Source organism: Pseudopipra pipra, chromosome 6 (genome assembly GCF_036250125.1).
Source record: "Pseudopipra pipra isolate bDixPip1 chromosome 6, bDixPip1.hap1, whole genome shotgun sequence".
Taxonomy (NCBI): Eukaryota; Metazoa; Chordata; class Aves; order Passeriformes; family Pipridae; genus Pseudopipra; species Pseudopipra pipra.
Window position 1 is genome coordinate 9,207,830 of NC_087554.1, and position 20,463 is coordinate 9,228,292.

Here is a 20,463-nt window from a genome sequence, read left to right on the forward strand (position 1 = left end):
AAGCACATCCTGAGGCTCGGCACAGCCCCAGGTACCAGCCCCACTGCCCACGCAGAGGAATTGCCAGCCAGGACGGGCACTGTGCCTCCCCCTGGGGCTGCTGACTCCTCTCCATCTTTCCAAAACAGCCAGGGAGATGCAGCACCTCCTGTCCCTCGGGCTGCCAGCTCCTCTCCATCTTTCCAAAACAGCCAGGGAGATGCAGCACCTCCTGTCCCTCGGGTTGCCAGCTCCTCTTTGTCTTTCCAGGGAAATGCAGCACCTTCTCTCCTTACAGAGGCTGTAGCAAGGCAAGACGCTAATTCTTGCCCACATCTTGAGTATTTGGTTGTGAACCCTTGTGTTTCCACTCTGGTCACCCATAATAACATGAGAGAGGATGATCTTGCCTGGGCACCTCTCACGGATTCATCATGGACTTAAATGGCTTTTCTTCTCCCCGGTCAATGCTGATCGATAAGGTTGTGACTCCTGAGGCCAGTCACACCTCATTTAGTAAATTTTCAAGCCCTTGTACGGAGGGCATGAAGTGTGTAAGTGTGTGTTTCTAAATCTCACCATGTCAAAAGTCTTTGGCTCATGACACCAGAGATAAGGAGAGAAATATAATTGGGAGCTTTTCTTCTGTTGATGGAGAAGAAGTGCAGATCCAATGGGCACAAAGTGCCCCACCAGGGAGAGTTCTTTAGCTTCAGATATGAGTCAGATAAAAGAAATTACAGTAGGGGACAAAACAAGTTGTCAACCCTAAGCAGGGAAGGAAACAACGACAGTAAGTAATTTTCTGAAGTGCTTTCTGTTAGTTACAATTAAGGTTAATACACTTCAGCATATTGTCATCCCCCAGTACGATTATTGGTGTGGAAACTATATCCTGCCATATTTCTCTGTCTGCTTTTTATCATTCCTCTCCTCAGTCCCTATATGTGCTCTTTGTCACTGTTTTCCATTATTATTATTATTCCTATCACTCATCTTCATTATCCTTCATTCGATTTCTTATCCAGGGCTCCAGTATGCAGAAAACTCTCCTGAGTTCTCACATGTAGGAAGAGAAAGATTTGGGTGGTCTTTGTGAACCAGTTTTATGGTCGCTCAGCTGAGGGACAATATTGGTAGCATGAGAAGGGCGAGTGCCAGACAAAGTAATAAAACATTCTGCTGTTGCTTATATTTGTATTACCAAGTTGTGTGTCTGAAATTCTGACTTTAAAGTACTCGCAGGGAATGCTTTCTTCCTTGAGCACTCTGGTATCAGTATGCAGCATGCTGTCAAATCAAAGCAGTTTTTCTTATCTCACTTGTATAAACAAGAGCACACCTCATTGCTCCCTTCCTCACAGCCATGTTTCAGGCAGAATTAAATTTTATTTTCATACTCAGCTGCAAATCATTGGCCCTTGGCAGTATGGAGGATAAAATACATCAAAACCAGATAATGCCACTGCTATGCAAATCTGCATATCTGGCACCTGTAAAATAATCAAGCCATGACAGAAGAATTTGGGATAAAGGAGGCAAGACAAGTTAGTATGCATCAAATTATCCAGGAGCTAATACCTTTTTAAAATTTTCCTTGAATTCACCTTTTTTTTATTTTTTTTTTTTTTTCATTTTTGGCTGTATTCATTATTCCTTTTATTTTAAATATAGACACCTCCCTTTGTGGCACAAAGGGAGAAGTATTGAATCACAATTCTTGTGTCTAATCACTAATTGTTGTTCCTGTAAAGCAGGGAAGAAGGCATCCCCATGCACACCGTGGAATACAGACTTCCACAGGCATATATAGCATAACACTGATAAATACAAACATGGATCAGATACAGGATGGAGATAATTTTCCAGTGTGTCATGTATCCCATTATTAACTGCTCAGAACTTATAAATTATTAAATACCAGTAGAGATAGTGTGAGTTTTCCAGTATTTTTTTGTGTTTATTCTGTCTTTTCCTGGTACATAAAAAGGTGACATTCATTTGGAAAAAAAAAAAAAAACAAAACCAAACAAAGTAGCTTTAACTTTCTGTTAAACCTTTCAGATTCTAAAAAAACAGCAAGACCTCACTTCTCTGCACAAAGAAGATGCCAATTTCTATCCTGCCAGAGTTTCAGTCTGCAGTCCTAGCTAGAAGAACAAATATGTTCTTCTAGGGGTTTCCAGCAGTATGACTGTAATTATTACTAAGTGCATAATGTCTTTTTTATTTACTAATTTTTTTGTTTTGTTTAATAATTTTAAATTTAGTGGGTCAAACTGTAGACAAAATATTTCAATTTTATCTAGGTAAATGGCACGGTGAGAGTATTCAACATTAAAAGTTTAGGTTTTTCTGAAATATTCTGAAGAGTTTTAATGCAAAAACCCTACTGCTTTCCAACTTTTTACCACCTCAGTCCATTCCTAGTCACAACCAGTGTACATTGAAGAGAAAGCCATTTTTCCTTATTGTAATTCTGAACTATTTGAAGTTTGGAAAACTATCCTTTCCTTCCTTATTGTCTCTCCTGTGGTCCATTTCATCTCTCTGTATTGTTTGTGTGAACAGTCATGGTCCTGTGGTTTTACTCTTTTTCTCACCCATTTAAGGAGCTCTTTTCCATTTATTTGGAGATTACCTGAAAAAAACCCAGTAAGCCCTCGAATGTGAAATTTAGCAGAAAAGGAGGCCTATTCCTTTATAATTCAGATGGATAGAAGTATTTAGTCCAAAGTTTATAAGTTGGTATGGTTATCTCATTATCTCCTAAAATTATCCCGTCAACTTCTTTCCATTTCAAGTCTTGCATATCTTTTCTCTGACTAGAAAGATATTAGGGCTGTTTTTCCTGGCTTGCAAGGAGGATATCAGAAAATATCCCCATATTTCCAAGTAAGCATACTCTTCCAGAAATCAGTCATGGAGTGTTCTATGGAGAGGTGACGGGGAACGAAAAACTGTTCTGATCCAAAATAAGTTTGAGTTGACAGATCATACTAGCTGGAGGGAAAAATGCTGACCTACTTTGTTACATTTTCCTTCCTTTATTCTTGAATGAAAGCTCTTTCAATCTTCCAGAATTCTTCTGTCACAATTTGGGCAAAAGAATGTTTGTTATATGTTTTGGTCCTGCAGTGAATTTGATGCGATCAATAAGTTTTCATTAGGGAATTGAAAGCCAAGCCCCATCTGCGCCTTCAGTGTTTGTTTGTTTCTTGTTTTATTTTACTTACATTTTTAACTTTTGCATTTTGGGGTGGTTGGTTTTGTTTGTTTTTTTTTTTCACTTTACTGTAATTTGCTGCTATTTTTGTGCCCACAGAACTTCTCTTCCTTAAAGTGGCCACCACATTAGATCAGTGAGCAATTACTTAGATGCTGTTAGATGGAGAACGTCCAAAGTGAGAAATAGAACTCTTCACTGTCTTCTGAAATGCGATAAAATAACTCCTTCTCCTTATCTTATTCTTCACTGTTAAACGTCTCAATTTATTGTGTGCTGCTCTGCTCTTTACAACTCACACAGCCTTAATGTGATGTTGTCTCACTGATAAATGTCCCTGTGTAAAACTACCCAAGATTATGTATACAGTTGCATACTTAAAAGAAGTCTTCAGTGGCGAAAAGAGCTTTAATAACAATTTGTGCCTATGTTGATATTATTGATACTGTTACCTAATCAGTTCCATCAGATGGCAGAGAGCTAAACAAACATGTTTTCCGTGTAAACATGATTTGTCACTGAACCTCTTTGTTGACCTCCCATGTTGCAACTTTTGTGAGCTTCGGAGAGAGGCTAATTTACAGAAGAACATCGGAAGGCATTTAGCACCATTTGCTGTAAACACCTAATTCACAAACTATCATTTCCTGAAGTGTTTACACACTTAAATAGCTATTAGTAACATTACTAAATGCATAAAAATGCGACCAACTTTCAGTGTTCCCAAAGCTCACTGTATTTTCATGAGGGGGAGGGGACCTCTGTTAGGCAACAGACTGCAACTAAACCCTATCAACTTCCATAATTTAGTTGTTGCCCTGCCTGTTTTATCAGTAAGGGCCTGATCTTCAAGTATAACTTTTTAAGTCAGCCACACATCCATATAAGCAGCAAAATAAAGGTTATCACCCCATGGACTTGAACTGTGTGGGTTTGATTCTCCTTTCCCTTGGTAACACCCACCTCTGAACGTAAAACTCAAGCCAGCCACCATTGTCACATAGCACATCCTTGTAGCTTGAGCTTTGCTAGTTTGCATGAATAATTGAATATTTATCAGCCATAGAAAGACAGCAATCAGTAGGATTTTCCCCTTAAGAAGACAGAAGTTTTCTGAAGGAGATTAATTTCTATAATGTTTGGCAAACAGCAAGTTAACAACCCCCTTTGTAAGATGGGAAGGGGGTATGTGTGGAATGAGTACAAATCAGCTGCATGGTCTCATTAATTAGCAGTCAGTCTGTCCCTGTTTTGTGCACTTATGAAATGACAGTCGATGGCCTTTTCAGTTCCCTGGCTGCCTGGGAGGAGAGACTGTTCCTGGAGATCAAAAATATTTTGTTCTCTTTCCAGGTGTTTAACTTTTTTTTTTTTTCTTTAAACACCCTTCACATTGCCTAAAATAGAGTGAACGAATTAGGTAATTTGGAAAAGAAAACACTTGAATTTGTCTTCTTTTTTTGACTGTTGTTTACTGAATTCAGCTTCAAACCCCCAAAGTTTCTGTCCAACCAAAGATGCACTTTTAAAGTAGCCTACAATTTACTTATATCTAGTTGAAATTGATTTTCTATTACTTGCTTAATATCTCTGTGCTGGAAATAAGACAAAATTACAACATTTGCATAATAAATGGAGTAGTTCTATAGAATTAAAGTTTCAAGTAGACATTTCTTTTGGTGTTGTCCCATAAAAAATAAATATGTTATTTGAAGAATCATTTTAAGATTTTCTGAAAATCTGCTAGAAGTAATCTTTTTTTTTTCAGGATTTTTGTAATTAATCTGTATACCTGTCTTTCTGCAGGATTTGAAAAATTAATTTACCTATTCGTCTATGTGAACGATCTATTTCTTTCTAAACTGCATATGCAAATAAAATGTACATGCACACGAGCCACAACTAAAGCTGGCATTTTTCTGTTAATAAGATCTACATTAAAAAATATTTATAGGCTATATTAAAAATCAGGTAGGTACCTTGTTGTGTTACCTACGTTTGGAGTGTCTCATTACCTTGCTGGCTCAGTAGGAACACACCAACACACCAAACCCAAACAGAAATCCTCCTTCTGTTTCCCTCTGGAGGCAGATGTTTGCTGTGTCTCACTCAGGATCCCAATGGAAGTGCCAAATGCTGTTCTCTACTAAATTTTAATCAGCATTGAGAGGTGAATATTCAAATCAATGCACCTTTCAGCTTTGATAACAGAGATAAAAAATAATTAAATACCCAGAGCTCCGAAGACTAGAGACCTGACAATGTCTGTACATTAATTCTGTGAGTTAGCCCTCCTAGAGCATTTTGTTGAGGGCTGATAGAATTATTCACAAGTACCACACCAAATTCCTCATAGCTTGCAAACTAAAATTCATTGAAAAATACCTACTAATTTTCTTCAATCATTCCACTTCCTATTCATCCACTTGAAATATTTGATATGAAATGAAATTGTACCATAGTTTCTTTTTAAATATTATGAAGTCACAAACATTCAGTTTTACATGATGTCTAGGTGAGTAAATTCTGAGATTGGATGCTCATTTTCAGTTGCTGTAACTCTTTGTGCCATTAAAAGTGCTGAAATTATTTCCTGGCTTGCCATGCAATAAATAAATAGCTACCCATAAGTAGCTGATATTGGTATGAGAATGTAATTTGTAAAAATTTACTTTATAAATGAGTAAAGTATTCAGCTGCTCAATTAATCGAGCCCTGAGAACTTAAAAAAACCCCAAACAAACACATTTGAACACACATCCTTGTGTTCGGGTTTAAATGGCATTCAGAAGGGCAAAATACAGAGTGAACTGCAATTAACCAGCTCTAATGGGCATTGTATAAATTTTATTTGTTATTTTCTCCAAAGTGGTAAGAAAAGCTCATATCATAGCCCTTTAATCATCTGTGCACTGCATATCATGAATATTTGGTTCTACAAATTGCTTACAAACACTGTTCCACCTAATGATTCGAAAAATAAATCATGCATGTATATTTTTTCCTTGTGTGACTAAGCATCAGCAGGAGGTTATATAGAAATAAGGAAGCTTATTATTTATTTCTAGTTCTTATATTCCTTATAATGCTCATTTCTCTTGCATACTCGTTAGACATTTTCTCCTAATTGAGTGCTGCATTCATCCATCTTCCAGTTCCTCTGTACTTTAAAATAGTAAAGTTTGTGCATTTTCTTACCTTTCAGGTTGATATATCCTTCCATAGCTGATTTAACCCTTTGAACACCTTATGAGTTGCCTGTGGTTGAATTACCTTGAATTTTCTTTTAATAAAGGAAAGTGAGTGGAGTTAACTCTTGCTATAAAAGCAGCAGCCTCTCTCCATGCAGAAAAGTGGACAGAATGAACAGTTCAAAAAGAATAACTGATTTTAAACTGAACTTAAATGTAACTACAATACTAAGATAGTGCCCAGCTGCCTGAATTTGCCTGAAGCAAATTTTAATGACCACTGTAGGGATTCCTGGGGGCAAAAATTGCTTATGTTGTTAACTGCAGCTAATAGCTTGCAGTAGCAACAGATCTCTGACCACAGTAGTGTGACCATTCCTTGGTTAGCACTTGGTTGGGAAGCCAGCCATAAAACCCAAACTAGTCATTGCCACTGTAACAGCAGCTTTGCTGTGCCTGAAGGACACTGCATTCACAATAACATCTTTTCTAATCAATGGCAGCTGCACCCAGGAAAATCAAACTTCCAGCAAAGAAATAATTAAATTTGTACAAGCCCATCTCATTGATAACAAGTCATCATGAACAGCTGAAAATAAAAGGATATAAAATTGCTGGCAGGTAAAGCATGAAGAATTGAAACAAGGAATAGGCTGATGAACTGCCTGAGTTACAAATTCATTCTCAGTGACTTGCTGTTGTAATGAAGCGGGATGAGTGAAATGTGGTTATATTTGACATCTCACTGGATTTATGCTATGCAAAAAGAAAATACTATTTTTTTTCTTAAGAATTATGATGTGCTTTTCTCTTGACAGATGAGTTGATTTAAACTTTGAGATGCTTGAAAGTATTCTTTAAATTCCCTGAGTGACTCTCTCCAATTACATCCACGCTTTTATAAGAATAAAAGTTGTAATGTTGTATTGTATGGCCCACATTTTCCCTTAAATAGGAGCTCTGGGAATATTTTAAAAAGATTTTGTGTGAGGTATGTCTTGTCTAAACTTAAACCTCTGCTTTAGTTCTATGGTGAAAGCATTACAATCTCTATAGTGTATGTATTTATAACCTGAGCAGTGTCCATAATGAACAGCTACCTAAGCCATCTGCATCTGTAAGAAATACACTGCAGCAAGAGCAGCTCTGGAGTGTGAAACAGTGCTCAGGAAGTGACAAATTTTGGGGATGGGACATTGCTTTGGGCAGCCACCACTCAGGTCACATGGAATGTGGTTGCCTGCTGGCAGCAGGAGAGAAGAGGAAAAGCTCCAGGGGTAGATTAGTCAGAAAGAAATCAGGTCTGCACTCCGAGATTGCTCCGGGATATGAACCAGAGCACAAATTCACCTCAGAAGTGCATCTCACCTAAAACACCCAGAGATACTTGTCCTTCTGCACTCACAGAGGATGCTGTGCACTGTCACTGCACCTTGCAATTCATTGCTGGCACAGAATAGTAGAAAGTGATTTCAGGATTGCCTGAACAGAGAGAAATGGCATGTTCAATCATGTTCTTGTCTGAGTGAATTTGACCCATGGACTCATTTATCTAACAAGTGCAAAGTGTGGGAAATGTTACGTATCACTTATAGCTCACCTTGTAGGATACTGATTACAATACATTGTTTTCAACTGGTTTAATTTCTCTGCATGCTGAGTATGAAAATTTCAATTTTTCATGCCAAGTCAGAGGAAAATACAATGTTTTACTTATGTTTAGAGTGTCATAATAGCTGCTTACTGATTAAGGTCTTGCATTGCCATCCTTTGGAAAAATGACTTGACGATCAATGAGTTGAAGAACTCATCCACATCTGACCAAGTTTAATGAATGTACAGAGATCTCAGTATTCCTGTGATGGCTTGGTAACATCTGGTAGCTCGTTATTTCTTCAGGAACTGACCTTATCAGAGATGCCATGTAAAGCATAAATGGATGAGCAATAATTTTGCAGAAGCCTTAGTGGAAGCCAGCGAAACGCAGTGAGAACAAAATCAGAATGCAGAGTTCAGACTGGTGGGGGAAACATTTTTGGATTGAAGCTTTTTGGAACGAAAATCCATTTTTTAATAGTTAAAAGTGAGCTGTTTTGGTGAAACTGCAGGAAGAAGTGGAGAAAAGCAGCACACATGAATTGGCATTTGCATGCTATACTCATGGATGGCAGTATTACTCTTGCAAGATATAATCAGGACCTGAATTTATATAACACACCGACATGTAAATGTGAAATGCTCATTCTTAAGGGGTTCAACAATACGTGTTATTTTCCTTACATTAATTACAAGTAAAAAAAATTATCTTGAAGTCCTAAAACTATGAAATGTTCAAATCCAAACTGATTTTCTTAGAAATTAACATCCTTATAATAAAAGCGTTCTCAGGAAATATAGCAGAGGCAAAAAGAAGCCAGTTCTCAGAGGAAAAATACATTTTCTGTGGGAGAAAGGAAAGTACTTCGATCAAAGTAAATATCTTGTTCAGATTTATGGACTCAATTTTTTGGATGAGATCTCTTGTCACAGCTGTATGGAAAAAATACTTTCTTGTAGACTGTTATGTGAACATGATGAAAATGCTCTGTAAAAAACTCAGGTTTCATGTTCAACTGCTCACAAGGGAACAGGAGTGCAATTTTTAATAAATAATATTTCTGGGGCTAGACTTTCAAAAGACCTAGTTAGTCACAAGCTGTGGAAGTAATAATTAATTCTTGCAGAACTTTCTAGGCATTCTACAGTACCTACTACTGCACAGAGATACACCAATAAAAAATGAAAATACAATGTTCTAGTAGCTCTGTGCTTTTTAAGTGTAATCTTTTATGAGCATGGATGTGCTATTTTAGCCTTATAGTTAAAAGTTATATTAAGTTTTTTGGTGACATGCATCCCAGGAATGGAAAATGATGATAGCCTGCAAAGATTTCTGTTGTTTTCCCCCACCCCCAAATATGGTGTTCTACAAAGCAACTATTTTGATTCTTGTATGGCAACATTTTATTTCAATAGTGCCACTACAGCATGTGTCTTTACTTTTTTTTTTTTTATTCTAAAATGGATAAAAAATCCAATATCTGTCAGTCTAGATGTACATGAAGTTTCCTTCCACAAAATGACAGCATAGTACTAGAAAACATTTTCAAAGTTTGGAGATTTTGTGTACAAAATGACAGGAATGAGAAGAGACCAGACAGAGTCTCTTGTTTCTATGGCAACACGATGGTGTGTCTAGCTCAGCTATTTCCTCCTTTTATGATTTTATAGATAGCGGGGATTCATCCAGTGAAGCTTAATATTGTCAAAAATAGAATTCTAACCCCCAGTCTAATCAGAAATAGCAATGCATAAAGGACAATCCAATACACAAAAACAAAACAGAGGGAAAAAGTTGGCTGTGACTTTTGATAACCTGAAGAAAAATGCATAAATTTCTTTGGAGCTGTGAAATAATTCTGAGGGCTCCAGCTCTTCACTTGGCTAATGGTTAAACTGTATTTTATGTCAGAAAATTTCCCGTGGTATGGCCTTCCTTCCTGCTGTGTATCATTCCTCCACATTGTTGATGTCCTGTCTTATGGACCCTAATCTGTCAGGTGATCCCCACCTGTGTGACTTTGGAAGGTTCACAGATGTGTCAGTAGGCTCCTGACAGCTGGATGCAGGAGGAATTTATGTTGAATGAGCAGTTTATCTGTCAGCAGACCTAATCAAAACACTTCTGTTGAAAAGCTTTGACTTCAGGACGGAAGTGTTCATGTAAGACTTTAGTAAATTTAGTAAATTTATTGTTTCACATTGAAAATATAAAGTTTATCTAGTTTTCTTAGGTTTTTTTTTTTTAAATATAAGTTCTAAATTTTATCCAAGAAGTAGAGATATTTGTTTCACCAAAACAAAATTTCTACTTGAAGTAAATCTCAGACAAAATACATTTTTAAAAAATCCGTATAGAATAGTAGACATTTTTACAAGTTTTTGTTATTCATCTACATTTGAGATTGGGTGTGATTGAGCTCAAAATGCATGTATATATCTGGATAATATAAGATAAAAGCTTTAATCATAGGAATTACAATTTTATTAATATTTATTAATATTTTAGGAACAAAACAAGAATGAAAAAACCTAACATGTGCTGCCCTTACAACATGGTTATTTCACTCTAGTTTTATGTCTCTACAGAGCTCCATTTAAATGAGAAGATAACAGTCTCCTATTTTTTCACAGACAACAGAACAAAATACTGTTGAGTTGCATATTAGCAGCTCAAGCCTGCAAACTTCTACCTCTCTTAGTGTGCATTCACATGCTGTTGTAAAGTACCATGTTACCTGAGTACCATTTTCGTTATATACATTTACTAAGTGTTGACTAAAAAAAGCCCTAATCACAAAACTATATTATTCTTATAAAAAAGGATTGTCTTAAGTGTTATGTGTATTATTGAGACCCAGGGAAACTTCATTGTCTGACAGATGGTCTGACACCCACGTTAAGACATTCATAATTCAATCTCAAAAAAAAAACAACACCTAAGCAAGAACATATGTGTTTGTCGGAAAAGAAAAAAAAATCATGGATCATTTTTTGTCAGAGCAAGCACATATGGCAGTTCCATTTTCTGTCACCATTTACTTTTCCACCTAAAATTCAAATGTCACTAGGCAAGGAAAAAGTTGACTATTAAAGCACAGAAAAGATTTAACTGAGAATAATCACTGCAAGGACTTTACACTAATTGTTCATGGAAGTTAATGGCCATCCAGTTAAATCAAACTTACCCATCCCATTCTGTCCTTGCTTTTGAGTTCTGTACATGTTCCTCCCATTGGTAGTTACTGTTTTATGATTATTTCCCAACCATCTGTTGTCTTTCCTTGAGCCAAAATAATTTCCCTTTATAATTTCCTGAGTAATCAAGTAAGCATTATTTTCATGCAATTATATGTCTACTTACTAATCCTGACTCCTCATTCTTGTGTAAATACTCACCAAGTAACTGGAACAATTTGCCATTTAAATTTCTAGTGAATAGAAATCTATTTGGGAAATTTCAAATTTTCTATTGCACTTTTATTAATACAATGATAATTAAACATTTTTCTCTAAAGGTATATGCATGTTAGATACATAGAGATGCTCAAAAAACTGGAATGTGCATTGTATTAATAAAAGTGTTGGACATCAGAGATTACACTGGGACTGGGGAAACATAAAATGCAATTCCAGTTTTACGACATTTGCAAATTAAAGGGTTTTGAAAAGCAAGACAATACTATGTTAAACTTTTTGAAAGGATTTTGAAAGAGTACCTACAATTTTTAGATATTCCAGTGAGTAGCATCATGGTATTTTTTGTTAAAAGGAGGTATTTGTGGTAATCTAATAATTTCTGATAGGAAGTCAGAGTTCATTGCTAACACAGTCTCATAAATAAATCTATGCTGTTTATCTGATACTGTTAATGGGAGAGGAAAGGATCAGGCTGTGATGGTTCTTATGTTGGGTTGAAGAACTGGTCTGTCTCGGGACAAACAGTGCATGGCGTGCAGATCAGCCAGGTTGAAAAAGGAGATAGATAAAAAGCAACCATGCTCTTACAACATCCCATAGGATTTCCTGTGTAAATAGGTTGGTAATTACTTTGGGCAGACAATTTGTAGCCCCAAAACTCCAGGGAAGCAAAGCAGACAGGTTTCCTGAATCTGTGCAGTGATTCCTGACACATGGTTTGACTGTGAATGCTCAGTAAGTGATCTAAGAAGCAACACAAAGTTATTCTAAGCAGGAGTAAATGTTGCCAGCACCATGTGGGATAACCACACCTAAGTGGTTTGTGACAACCTGCAAAGAACACACATAAAAATAAGCAGTTTCAGAAACTGCAACCCTAACTTGAGATATCTGAGATTTATTTATTTTATTTTTTGTGTAGATAGCCTGTTCACATTTGTTAATCATATAAAAACAGTATACCCATTGATGAATGAAGGGATTAAATAAAATAGCTGGTATTTTAATGAATAATATATCATTATTATCTACACTAGCAACCCAGACATGCTTAGATGACAATATGACAATGTCTGAAAGATGCGCTCCATGAAGTCCCTTCCTTTTGTAATGCTTTTAAAAAAAACCCTCAGATTAATGATTAAAAAAACACTCAGATTATTTTAGAGCAACATTTCCTCTGATGATTGGTTTAAATGTCAGTGGCAATCACATAATCCCCAAGTTCCATATGCCATAACATATCCACCCCTTTTAGCTGGTTTTAGGCAACATTGATTCAATGTTCATGTTATTGTAGCTTTCCTTCCCCTGGCTATTTTGGGACATGTACATGTTTAAATTATTCATTAGCTTAAGTGCTTACCTGCCCTGCACTCAAGCAGGACTTAAGAAGGATTCTCCCCTTCCTTCTGTGCAACTCTGAAGTTCTGGGTTTACTTTCAGGTGTTGATAACTGTGCATAAAACTTTGTTGTCCATGTAGTGTGGTACTAACTCTTTTCCATCACTTCATACATGGTTTTCTTAATAGCACATCATCTAAATATGCCACCTAATTTGTTCTATTAATTTCAGATTTCTAGGAGAGTATTTTCCATTCAATTTTAGATCTTAATTTTCTTCCTTTCTCTTCTTTGAAGACAGTTCACTATTCAGGATGTTATGACTTTATTCAATAAAACAGATGTTGTGTAGGTGCTGCTCGTAGGTAGGTGGTGCAGAGTTGGAAGTTCAAGGGTGTGAAGTGTGTTTTCATGCTCATAAAGTTATTTGTATCAACAGCAAAAAGTTCTTAAGATGAGTAAATAAGAATGTTCATCCTGGAAAGCTTAGATGTGATGCAATGTAAACCTCTAGAAAAGAAGGATGCTACTTTTTACTTACTAGGGTTAGAATAGACAAATCATTTAGTATTTCCAAAAATATTCATTTTTCATGGTCATGTAATCAGATAAACTCTTAACTTAAAAAAAATGTGGTGTTTTCCCATCAGCAGCACCACCTAGAACAGATACTAAACCAGTGGCAATGGGTCCACATGGCTTTCAAATACCTCCCACCTCCAACAATTGTCAGTCTTAGACTGGTTTCTCTGCTGTTTCCACTTTTTTCTTCCTATCTGAAAAAGCTACTATTTTATCCTGAGCACAAGCAAGATCAGATCCTGGTATACTCAAATGAATCTAATATCCAGACTCTAATAGTGGGTTTAGGATGATTATACCTTAATGCAGCTCTGTGAAAAAAATCTAGAGAGCTATTTCAAACTACTTTATGCTCCATATAGTTATTCACTCCATGGTATATATCAGATTTTTTTTTCCCCAGCACAAAATATATAAGACTACTTGAATTAGAATTTAATTTAAGAAGGCTATCATAAAAATTAGTATTTTACACTCCCCTGTTCTCTCTAATTGCCCACTTAATCACATTATTTTTTTCCCATAACCAAAGTCAGAACTTGGATGGTGATGAAGCACTGCACATATCCAGTATTTCTGAAGATGTTTTGGACTGCTGGCTTTTCCTCCACTACTGCAAAACAAGTATCTAAAACATTGGCTTATTTTATTTCAAAAAATTATTTGCATTTGTGCTGCCCCACCTAAAATCATCTCTAGCAGCCAGCCTGGGGAGCAAGCAAGAGAGCCTCTGCACTACATGGAACTTTGCAGTGGAAATACTGATGCTCTTTGTGTTCAAATTTGTCCTTATATAATCAGCTTTTGTGTTGCTGGAAAAGTCTTTATGCATGGGTGAGGCAAATAGTCTGCTTATATGAATGTAGTCCACGTAACATCTTGTAGCAAAATGCACATTGATTCCAGTGGTACAAGCTCAACCCTACAAATGGTCTTATTTGTTGAGCTAGTTAGTATCCTAGAAAAAAAATGAGTATATGCTCAGGCTGCCTTTTCCTACTTGTTTTACTTGTATGTTAACCAAATATTAAACCAGAAGTAACCAAAAAGTTTCGTTCTACAAAATATAATTTTTGCTATTTCTATCCCGTAACTCTACACAACCACCTTCCTTGTGTGGGCTCTGTTACCTTTTTCAGGGACCTCAGCAGAACACAACAATATTGATTCAACACTCAAAAACATGTTTTGCAGCAAGCTGAGTTTTCTGTTGGTTTGTCAAAGGCTTTTTTAACCCCCACCCCCAGTAGTGATAGCAACTAGATTGGCACTTAGGGAGAAAACTTGCAAAGCAAAATCATGTTTGTGCTCTTTTAGTCTTAAAAAAAGGAAAAAACACCCAAAAGACCTAAACAAAAACCCACAATCCCAAACACCACAAAACACACACACACACAAAAATATGGGGGAGAAAAAAAGACCATTTTCTTACACTGCTCAGTATACAACATCCTTGTAGCTGGAGATCCTAATCATGCTAAGAAAAATAAAATAGAATAGAAATAAAGGGAATGGAAAATAATTAGGATGCAGGACACTGCCTCACTCTGTACTATGTGACAGGAATTGCCAGCAGGCTGCTCAGGCTCACAGTGGAAAAGTACTGTCTGCTTCAGACAAGGAAAGCAGGATTCCCCTGCCCTGTGGGGTTCTCAGAGTTGTCTTCTGGTACTTACCTAATGTTTAGGATCTGCTTTGCAGCTCCTGTTTGGTTTGAAGCATGTATATGTGCAGGGGAAGGAAAAGGGACCTGTTTGTCCCTCAGTGCAAATTCACATCAGTCAGCTACAAACTTCAGGCTTTCCTGTGGGCTTTACCGAAGGTGCTTAATCTGTCATGGAAGAACACTTCCTTGAGGTTTGAAAGCCTTTAAAGAGAGAAAGAAGATGATGATTCACGTTCCTATTTTGTCCAGTGAGTTGACAATACTAAAATGAAAAATTTGGGTTTACAGCATACTGAGCACATTTTAACACCGGTTTCCTTCATGGAGTTGCATAGTGCAGTTTTAGGATGCTTGGGCCAGATGTGTTGCTGAGGTACACATGAAGAATTTAGATTCCCGCAAACTTCATAAATCCATCATTCATGTGGATACTGGAAACAGTTGAAATTTGTCAGATTATTAAAAAACAACCCAAAAAACCCCCATCAGAGTTCTCTATCGTCTAAGCCCAGTCAGTGCCTATCCTGTACCCAAGGAGTAGATATGGATGGTGCCTTAGGTCAGTCAATTTTTCCTTAATTACAGTAACTCAGGAAGGACTCAGAATGTTCAACGTTGGGCAATGCTATACAACAGTTGTGCAAATTTATATTCATAGTGCTTAGAAGTATCCACACAGAAATTAATTAATAGAATAAAGCAGCAAGTGCAACAACGGCATTTTATGTTTATATATATACACATTTATATGTATGAAACAGAATATTTTAAATACTTAGTTCTTAAACTGCATATAAAGATTTTTACAGTGTCCAACCTAACACTTCGTGCAGCCAAAGTGTGTGTGCATTGGGTACCTGTCTGCAGTGGAGTGGAGGAAGGAAGAGAAGAGAACACACCTCCATTTGTCCTTTATTAATCTTCACATTTCTATGTTAAACTGTGGTGGGATAAAATACAGTATAATGGTCATAACACTACCTATCTGTCAAGATACGTTATTTTTTGCAATGTGCTCTGAAATTGGAAAAATGTGGGAGGCTCGAGTTCACTGATATCATTTAACACATCCATAAGTTTGTAGGTAAAGAGTATCTCCTACTAAAGCATTTCTTCACACAGTTTGAACATTGATACAATTATAATTTAAATACTCTCATAATTTAAATACGCAAATAATTTATCTTGATATGATGAATAATATTAATTCTCCTAACAGAGCATTCAAAGCCTTAATTGTACATGACTGTCACAAGACTAACAGGTGACAAGAGTTTTCCATCACTATGTGTCTAAAGCAGTCAAGTGATTCCCAACCCTCTCCCTTTAAAAGGTACGATTGTGTCTTCCTCTCTTTGCATTGCCCTTGCTGACCTGCATCTCTGTTCTGCAATATCCATATTAGACATTTTTTCCATCTAAAGATCAGGTATACAAACACACATCTCTGTGTTATTTTTACAGTGTACTGCTCAGACTGTTGCTGTGTGCTGTTTGAAATACAAAATTCCTATAGGGACTTCTTAAAAAATCCTTATAATGCAGTAAATCCTTTAGTTACTTGAAGTCAGTTAACAGGCTTTTTAAGACTAATCATTGCTAGGTACTTGACAAATATATACAGGATACTGTATTCACAGAGTGAAGTTGATATCATCATTCATTATTTTATTACTTTACAAAGACACACTGAAACCAGACTTCTATGTCTCATGGGAAAAAAAAAAGTCATTTGCATTACTTTCTGGGAAAGGCAGGATTAATGACATCAAATGCTTAGCAACTCTTCTGCTCAGAGTCTTTAATTCAATATAAGATAATTTACACAGTAAGAAACAACTTCTAAAGACTTTGGAACAGAAGTGGCCATTTTACTCATTAGCAAATGCCTATTTCTGAAACTTGCCTCTTGAAGGGGAACTATATATGCTAACTTTTAGATATCTCACATTTGATACTGTGTATGAACTACTTAAAATCTTTGTCTTTGGGCTGTTCTGTCTTTTTTCTAATGTGCTGAGAGTCCTTTGAGCCAGAAAAAATATGCAAATAAAATACTGCATTTTTACAGGTGTACAAGGATTTACAGGAAGAATAAACTCCTTATGACTACAGCAGCACAGTGCATGTACACTATTTTGCATGTGTTTGCATTATTATAAGGTACCTAACCAAAAAAGGAAAGATAAACAACACAGCAACTCCCCCTTTCATTTAAAATAAATGTGGTCTTTAGATGCTCTAAAACAGTGGGGTTTGGCAGAAAAATGGGAAAAAAAAACCCAACCTGACCTGACTCTGTATTTACTTAAGTTCTGTAGCTCAAGAAAACTTGGGTTGACATTAGATCAGTATTTGGCAGAGCAAAATTACCAAAATAATATTTTAAATAATTCTGCATTTGTTGTTGCTCATGAGAAAAACGCCACAAAGGGGTCCAGCTTCTGTGAACAGAAGCCTCCAGTCAGGCCTGATTTTATTTCCATGTGCACAGGGATGTGGCAATTGCTCATCAGCATCACAGAGCACTCCATGATTCAGCAGATTTCTTCCTGAGGGAACGGCTGACAAAGGCTGGATGAATAGAGGCGTTTTCACATCCACTGGCAGAAAGCTGCAGAAGTCTTGGCTGAACTCTCTAGGGCTGGCAAAGGCCATTAATGTCTCACTTAACACGAGCACTCAAACTCTATTAATGAGTGCTTTTCACACATACACACACATAGCAGCACTTCCAAGAAATTTTGGCTTTAGAACTTACCTGATCTTTTACGAGGGGTAAAAAATATCCCATCAATCAAGGTCTCAGGGTATTTCTCTGATATTTTAGTCCTAATTTTTTTAAGTGTTGTGACGTATCTTTTATTACTATACCACTAAACATAAGCATACTGCTGCAGCTCCGTGCTGCTACATCTCTTTCACCCATTAAGCAGCAAATCTTGAATGATGCCAAAGCCTTATGGAGACTGAGGCGCAGGAGTGCTGTGCAGCTGCCCTCTCCCTGTCCTGCTCCTCCATCCCCGTGAACCAGACACAGTGTCACGCTGGGGTTCAGTATTTCCGAGTTTGAATTCCCTGTAGCAGCAAAGCTGGATGCAGTTTCATGCTCTTCCTTCGGATTTGCAGGAGAGCTGCTCCCTCTGCTGAGTTCTCTGTCGATCGCCACCGGCACCTGATGTCCTTCCTCACCATGCTCGGCCCCAGCCCCGACTGGAATGTGGGGCTCTCTGCCGAAGATCTCTGCACCAAGGACTGTGGCTGGGTCCAGAAAGTCGTTCAGGATTTAATCCCGTGGGATGCTGGCACGGACAGTGGCGTTACCTATGAGGTATGGGGACTATTTGTAATATATTCAAATATATTACCTTAAAGCATGGAAGAATGAAAGCTATTTGATCCTACATGACTTTATACTACTCCAGCAAAAATTTTTCTTAAAATTAATTAGAAGTCATTTAAACAGATGTTAGCTACAATTACCGTTGGTCATTTTGTCTGAAGTCCTTAAGCATTATTATTAATGGGATAACATTTCGTTCACCTGGGATGTTATTACCACAGAATCACGAATAAGGTTGGAGGAACAACCACAAGTCATCTGGTCCAACCTCCCTATTTAAGCAGGGTCATCCCAGAGCACGTTGCACAGCACTGTGTATGGTTCTTGAATATCTCCAGTGAGGGAGACTCCACCTCTATCTGTGCAATCTTTTCCAGTGCATGGCCACCTGTAAAGAATTTCTTACTTGTGTTCAGTGCTTGTATTCACCTATTGAATACATGGAGGACTCAGCACTTAGGTGTCCAGCCCTGAGCTTTGGACTGTTTCAATCCAATGCCAACTGTTCTGTTTGGGCCAGAAAACTATAACTATTCCTTAAAGCAAGGATTGAAACTCAACTTATTATCATTATGAGACTATAAAATCATCCGTTTTCTCTGTCTCCATCACTCTCTCAGTCTAGGAAGAGATTCAGATCATCCTCAGATAAAGTCCTGGTTTTGACCAAATGGGTTATGTCAAGTGAATTGAACAGGTTATGTGTCCATAGGTGACAGGTACCTACACTGTGTGTCTATGCAGACAGTACAGACAGCTGAAGTGAGACTTGACTAGTCACATCCTCAAATAGGACACATATCCCCATGTCAGATGACAAGATGTGGATGATTTTATCTTTCAGACCCGGCCTCTTTAGAACCTAAGGAATTTCTCCAGTTATAATACAGCTCTGGCGGAATATTGAATAATTTATTTTTTTTTTTTATTAATGTAGTTATTTAACCAGACAACAAGGCATTCATCTTATTGTTAACCCAGCTTCAGGCCTGAATCCTGAACTATTAGAGAAGTACTTCCTCACAAAGCAAAACAAAAAAACAACAATAAAAAAACCCAACCCCCAAAAAAACTAAACCAAAAAACCTTACCATTAAGTATGAATGTACCAAGTTCATCTTACACAGGAATTTTGCAGTTTAGCATCTCAGAGGAGTTTTTATTTCTGCAGATTAATTGTATTATTAATTAATAATTTCTTTTTTTACATTTTTTTTTTTCATTGCAGTCTCCTAACAAACCTACAGTGCCTCAGGAGAAGATCAGACCACTTACAAGCTTAGATCATCCCCAAAGTCCATTTTATGATCCAGAAGGAGGATCTATCAAGCTGGTAGCCAGAGTTGTCATTGAGAGAATTGCACGTAAGGTATAATAGACATGTAAAATTCTCAAGTGAGTGCAAAAAACCACTCCATAAACCAGAAAATTAACCTTTCCTCCCCTTCCCCCCAAATCTACACTTTTTACCCTACTCACAACAAAGCTGAGGGCAGAAAAAACCTACAACTGTCTTAAGGTATTACTTCTACTTCTGGTAATTATTGCATCTGCTTAATTGGGGATTTTCTTTAAATGTGCCTAGAGATTCTAAGAGAAAAAGGTGCTGCAGGTGCAGTAGTGCCCCACAAAATACTGGTTTAGCCCCTATTTCTGCATTCATGTATGAGTTTCCTGTATTCAATGTCCACAACAATGTTTTTGCAGGGGGAGCAATGCAATATCGTTCCTGATAACATAGATGATATTGTGGCAGATCTGGCACCGGAGGAAAAAGAAGAAGGTACATTTTAAATTAGTTCATGCAGTACTAATTTATATTTTTGTTTCATTCTCCCCTATCATTTGTAGATAAGGAACAAAACAGACTCAGGAGCAAAAATTCCACCTGATGTCAAACAGTGATTTAGGTTTTCATCTCTTCTGCTGTCTACTATTAGTCTTCCCTTATAAAGCAAAGAAATTTTGCATATATACCTAGAAGATGACAATAACAATACAGATGATAAAAGAGAAAAGCCTTTTGGGATTCCGATATTTTTTTTTTAAATGAAAGCTAGCAATTGGTAATTCTTGTTTCTTCTGGGCTAAAATGGAGAAGATGGAATGCAG

At 37.0% G+C, this 20,463-nt stretch overlaps 1 protein-coding gene across 1 annotated transcript in view; it reads left to right on the forward strand.

Annotated features, from left to right (window-relative positions):
• Positions 1–20,463, forward strand: part of SPON1 (spondin 1) — a 190,920-nt gene that overhangs the window by 161,661 nt on the left and 8,796 nt on the right. The window contains exons 8-10 of the mRNA XM_064657244.1: positions 18,138–18,339; positions 19,580–19,720; positions 20,059–20,134. Coding sequence (XP_064513314.1) covers positions 18,138–18,339; positions 19,580–19,720; positions 20,059–20,134 — 419 coding nt within the window. The remainder of the gene's footprint in view (positions 1–18,137; positions 18,340–19,579; positions 19,721–20,058; positions 20,135–20,463) is intronic.